The sequence below is a fragment of the Salvia hispanica genome, chromosome 1, assembly GCF_023119035.1.
Source record: "Salvia hispanica cultivar TCC Black 2014 chromosome 1, UniMelb_Shisp_WGS_1.0, whole genome shotgun sequence".
Classification (NCBI taxonomy): domain Eukaryota; kingdom Viridiplantae; phylum Streptophyta; class Magnoliopsida; order Lamiales; family Lamiaceae; genus Salvia; species Salvia hispanica.
In genome coordinates this window covers 21,108,131-21,113,938 of record NC_062965.1, presented here as the reverse complement: position 1 = coordinate 21,113,938, position 5,808 = coordinate 21,108,131, and the positions used below count along the sequence as shown (strand labels likewise).

Genomic DNA, 5,808 nt, shown 5'->3' with positions numbered 1-5,808 from the left:
AGGGGTTTAGACATCATCATTGTTTCAAAGGGTATGGAATAAAAGAGCATATCAAAATACAAATCCTATCAAGTCAAGCCGTCGAGTACACTTTTACTACTAACTCGTATATCACCTTGGATTCATGCTTCTCTCAAGATATTGTATATGTGTATCTCACTCTCAAAAGTGTATGTATAGAAAATAATACTCTCAAATCAAAATACAAGTAGTGTTTACCATAGGCTTGCTCAAAATAAAAAATCTTCTCTACTAGAATGTGAAAGTGAATTTAAAATCAGAAAGGACTTATTAAGGTTGTAACGTGGCTCTTTGGACGGTAGGGAAAATTTAGGCTTAAGTGACTGAAAAGTATAAGAAGCACAGGTACCCATATACTACAACTCCAAACAAAAGACCATTTCCCAATACAAATCTCAGATAAGTAAGACTTTGTCGAACTTCTTCCTCCCATCCAGTCCCCACTTATTTAGAAACCCAACCAATAACTCTTCTAGACTTCGTCTAGCTTATACCTCCACAAATTTATTGTTTTTTTTTTGTTCCTCTAGACTTCGTCTAGCTTATACCTCCATTATTATTATTTATTTTTTTACAACGCCCCATATGTGCTTCTAAGTTTGTAGGCTTATCACTCTTGATGGTGACTTAACAATTATTTGACATTTGGACACTTTTTAGGCTAGAAGGGCTAACTAGGGATTAAGAAAAATATATACACTTGTGAAGGGGAAAACAAAGAATGCCTAACGTCATCTCCTAAATTCACATTCACTATGTAGACTTAATATGATTAGGGAGCAAGTTCTAGAAACAACAACAAGCATATGAAAAAAAATCACACAAAATAGAAGTTTTGGCTCAAATCTCACTCGGGTAATAGCATGAATCAAGGCAAACAAGCAATTCGTTACTTATGCACCTATTACTCAAACTCTTAAGTCAAAGACCATGATAGCTTAAAAGATGGATGATGTTTTTATCATTAACAATTAGTCTTTATCCCAAGAAACCAATTTTTTTTGTTTTCAATTCAAGCCTCAAAATTTTCAATCAATCACAACCAAACAAAACAATTCTATCCTAAAACATACCAAAAAGGCAACAAAAGACAACAAATCAATCTAAAGCAGTAAGACAAGTACCTCGTTAGTATCCCTATCCACCATATCATCCCCCCAAACTTATTCAAAGCTATGCAAAGAATAAGTTTGAAAAGTTGGTGGAGAATGAAGACTTACATGGTATGCAAGTAACACAAAACACACCAAAAACAAACTAAAACGATAAAATTAAAAGTTACATACTAGGGGTTACCTCCCCTACAGTGCCTTTGGTTATCGTCGTTGGCTCGACGTCCTCCATGAGCTGCATCATGTCACGCCATAAATGGTGGTGTTGGCTTTTCTGTCAATCTTGGAAGCATAGGATCTAGCCAATCTCTTTTTCCACCAAGCATTCTTCAGAGCTCCATCAGAAATTTTGGTCTCCACTATGGGTGAATTTTCACCATTTGTTTTCTTCTCCTTCACTTTAGGATTTGATGCAGTCTTTTCTTTAGAAATTGATCCACCACATGAACCAAACATCCACTGCGGCAAAGAGAAATCCCCAAATGTGGACTCAATTTCTTGTGCCTTTTGGACTTCTACAACATGCACAGCTTTGCACTCCTTCTTCGTAACCAGTTCCTCTTCCTCACGACTCTTCATAGCATTGTAGATAGATAAGATGAGTCGTTTGTTGCCCATATGAAGAGTGAGCTCTCCCCTCGCTATATCTATCAATGCTTTTCCCGTTGCAAGGAATGGACGCCCCAGGATAAGCGGTACATTCACGTCTTCTTCCATATCCAACACAACAAAATCGACGGAAAATATGAAGTCGTGTACCTTCACAAGAACGTCCTCAACAATTCCTTTAGGATATGTGACGGTTCTATCTGCCATCTGCAGTGTGATTGTAGTCGGCTTGAGAGTGCCGATCTTCATCTTTCTGAAAAACGATAATGGCATCAAATTTATGCTCGCCCCCAGATCACAAAGTGCCTTTGTCTGTCTGTCATTTCCAATGACGCATGAGATGTTGAAACTCCCAGGATCTTTAAGCTTGGCCGGTAGCTTTTTCTGAATTATGGCACTACAGTTTTCAGATATGTTCACCGTCTCATAGTCAGTCCACTTCTTCTTCTTGGAGAGCACATCTTTTAGGAACTTTGCATATGTAGGCATTTCTTGAAGTGCCTCTAACAATGGGATATTCATGTTCACCTTCCTGAAGATGTCTAAGAACCTCGAGAACTGAGCATCTGTCTTCTTCTTCTGAACACGTTGAGGATAAGGGATCCTCACTTCAGCTGGAGTATGAGCTGTATGTGGTGTGGGTGAAGGTATAGCCGTGTTCTCCTTAGGTTGAGTAGAAATTTGCACTGTCTCATCTTCTTCGACCAATTCCTCCTCTTCATATCTCTTTTCTGCTACTCTACCCTCATTCTCGGATGGCATTAAAGGTTCCTCATAGTTTGTTTCACTTCTCAGATGTATAGCTTTGCAATCCTTGGGATTGATGATAGTGGTAGAAGGGAATTTTCCCGGTTGCGTAAGAGTGCTCACAGTCTGGGAAATCTGGCTGATCTGAATATCAATGTTCTTCAAATGAGTGGTCATTCCCTGTACATCCGCCTCGACCTTTTCCATCCTTTGATTGTTCTGCTCCATGACCTTATTAGATTGTAGCATGAAGGACTTGAGTATGTCCTCCGTGGTTATCTTCTTGGGGTCGTTCATCATCCCATCAGTGACTGTGAACCCGGAGGAGGTTGCAGAGCATTATTGGGATTCCCATAAGATAGATTCGGATGCCCCTTGTTCCCATACTGGTTGTATCCTCCACCATTAAAGTTCGGGCGTGAGTTATTGTAATACATGTTGCCCCCCTGCTGCACGTAATTCACATCCTCCATACTTCCTTGGGGCTCTTGAGACGGTTGCCTCATCGCCATGCAGTCAAATTTCATGGTTAAGGCATCCAGCTTGTCGGATAAGGTGCTCATTGTATCATGATCCGTGGTAGAAGCCACCCTATGCACCTTACTCCTTTCGTTGCTCCATCCTTCATCACTGGATGCAAGCTCTTCAATCACCTCCATCGCCTCCTCCTCTCCTTTCTTGAGAAGATTACCTCCCGCGCTAAGATTTAACTCTCGTTGTGCTTCAGGTATACATTCCTTGAAGAATATAATGACTTGCACTGTTGGGGACAAACCATGATTGGGACACCTCTTCAGCAAGGCTTTGAATCTCCCGCATGCATCTCCGATAGTCTCCACAGGAATCATCTGGAAGGCAATGATCTCGTGTTGCCTCTTAATAGCCTCACTAGGGGGATAGAACTTTTCCAGGAATTTGTGGACCATCTGGTCCCATGTTCTAATGGACCCCGGTGTCAAACTCTCGAGCCAATCCTTTGCCGCGTCTTCCAAAGAAAAAGGAAACAGTCTCAATCGGATCTGATCATCTGTCACTCCATTCATTTTCGTCGTGTTGCAGATCTGAATGAACTTGGTAATATGCTTGTTAGGGTCATCTGAGGATTTGACCCTAAAAGCATTGTTTTCCGCGATCTGGATCAGTCCTGGTTTCAGCTCAAAGTTGTTGGCATCAATATTGTTGAAGACAGTTGGGTTTGCCACTCCGTGGTATACATATTGATTCTGCACCGGCACAGCTGGTTCACGATTAACCTGTCGGCGCAATTCCTCCAGCTGTCGTAGAAGCTCAGCATTAGTGGGAGGAGGGGGTGGTGGACCATTGTTGCCTCCATTGTTGTTCCCTTCTTCGTGCTCCATCAGAAAAGGAGAATCGGGATCAAGCTGAATATGATCCTGAACTGGTGATCGAATAGGTTAGAGGTCCCTCCGATCTGAAGATGCTCCTACGCGGTTTGGTGAAGAAGCTTGAATCTTCTTTATGAGTCTCCTATATGCGTTCCTCTTCCGGTTCGATGCTTCGATCTCATAGTCGAAAGGTTCTAGAGGCAAGCCTTTAGAACGTGTGTGCATACACCTGAACAAGAAACACAATTGTGAGAACTCGAAAAATTAAAAGAAAAGAAAAAAAAAAAAATAAACAGTAATGTCTGAAGTAGTAGTCTTGATTATTATCACGATATCAAGCTATATAACACAAAAATTATCCCCGGCAACGGCGCCAAAAACTTGACTCAACTTTATTTTACCCAATTAATACCCGCAAGTGTACGGGGTTATTGTAGCAAATAGCAAGCAAGAGTATATCGTATCCCACAGAGACAATTAAGTGTAAACCTAAGTACCACAAACAAATTTTAACTACTATCCAGACGATCAAGAGTTTTGGGTTTTTTTTCTAACAACTACGAAAAGCATATAAATTCAGAGATTAAAATAAACACTTAAACAAGAGAATAAATAACAAGTTGTAAAAATGATAGAGAAATATGCAGAATTCAAGGATCCGATGCTCAACTCATAGCCTAACCCAATTGAAACCGATTTACCATTTAAAGTCTCCAGAATTGTTGAATCAATCACAAATATAGATTAAACCCCCTCCCGAGGTGAGAAATCCGTAGATTAGGTGTAATAATTGAAGTCCCCTTCTAATTCTTAGACCTAACTCCTAATAGTTCGATTAGATTAAAGATCCCACTCAAAACCTCAACTCTCCCGAGTTTTATTGAATTAAGGTGTGAATAATTCTTCTTTCAAGGTTAAATATTTCATCTCCCGATTATTCTAAGAAACCCTACACTCCCAATTGGTGATCAAACAATTGTTAGGAAAAAGCACAAGAATAATTCAAACAATTGCAAGAGCAAGATAAAAACGAAGTCAATTGGATTAAAACTATAAATCAATGCATCTTCACCAAGAATTCTACATAAAAGATGTTTAGCTACTCATGTTCATGGTAGAAAACAAAAAGAAACTAAGCAAAACAATGGAAATCATGATCCGAATCGCAATTGGCGGAGGAATTGAAGCTTGAATCTTCAATCTTCTTCCAAGAGTTCTTCACAAAAAGAGAGCGTGTGTTTTGTCGCTTGTAGAGAATGATTAGAATTGACCTAATTCTTCCTTCTTATTTTTTTCTTCAAAAAATAGCGTTTCTGCTTCTAAAAAACGCCAAAATGACGGACCCGGCCGGGTGGAATTAATCCACTGGAAATACACCCGGCCGGGTGGGACTTCTTTGGTACTCTCTGGAATCTCGCAGGCATAATTACGCCACCCGGCCGGGTGTAATTATAGGGCAATAATTCACCCGGTCGGGTGAGATTTTCTGGACAGCGCAGTGTTTGTATAACGGCTATAACTTCTTCTACCGAACTCCGATTGAGGCGTGTGAGATACCTACGCGAAGCTCTTTCGAAGACGAAGAGATTGGTATGCATTAGGGGCTGATTGGACTTCAAAATCTCCCGTAAATATTGTCTCAAACCAAGGCTGCTGCACATCCACATATTTTGTACCTTTTTCTACACATTCTTAACAAAATGGTCAACATACCAACATAATAGAGAAGTAGATATAAACACGCCTAATAATAGACGAAATATGCTCCAATTCATACAAAACCACCCTCTAAAACCATGTAAAATCCAAGTATGTCAAGTACTCAAAGCATCACGTGGAGAAGAAGCTAGCCATCTTCAATTCTTTGGAGAATTAATTAGGTATTTTTCTGCTCCGTAGAAAAGCATGTTTTAGGTTTCAATATTCTTAAAGCATGATTAATTCAAGTTATGAGCATGATACATGTGATAATT

The 5,808-nt window shown here is 39.9% G+C and overlaps 2 protein-coding genes across 2 annotated transcripts; both read right to left on the bottom strand.

Moving 5' to 3' along the window:
- Window positions 1-1,373: 1,373 nt before the first annotated feature.
- LOC125189807 lies at window positions 1,374-2,789 on the bottom strand. The gene has a single exon (XM_048087039.1). The coding sequence runs from the start codon at window positions 2,787-2,789 to the stop codon at window positions 1,374-1,376; it is 1,416 nt and encodes a 471-aa protein (XP_047942996.1).
- LOC125189799 lies at window positions 2,786-3,847 on the bottom strand. The gene has a single exon (XM_048087034.1). The coding sequence runs from the start codon at window positions 3,845-3,847 to the stop codon at window positions 2,786-2,788; it is 1,062 nt and encodes a 353-aa protein (XP_047942991.1).
- Between the last annotated feature and the right edge of the window lie 1,961 nt (window positions 3,848-5,808).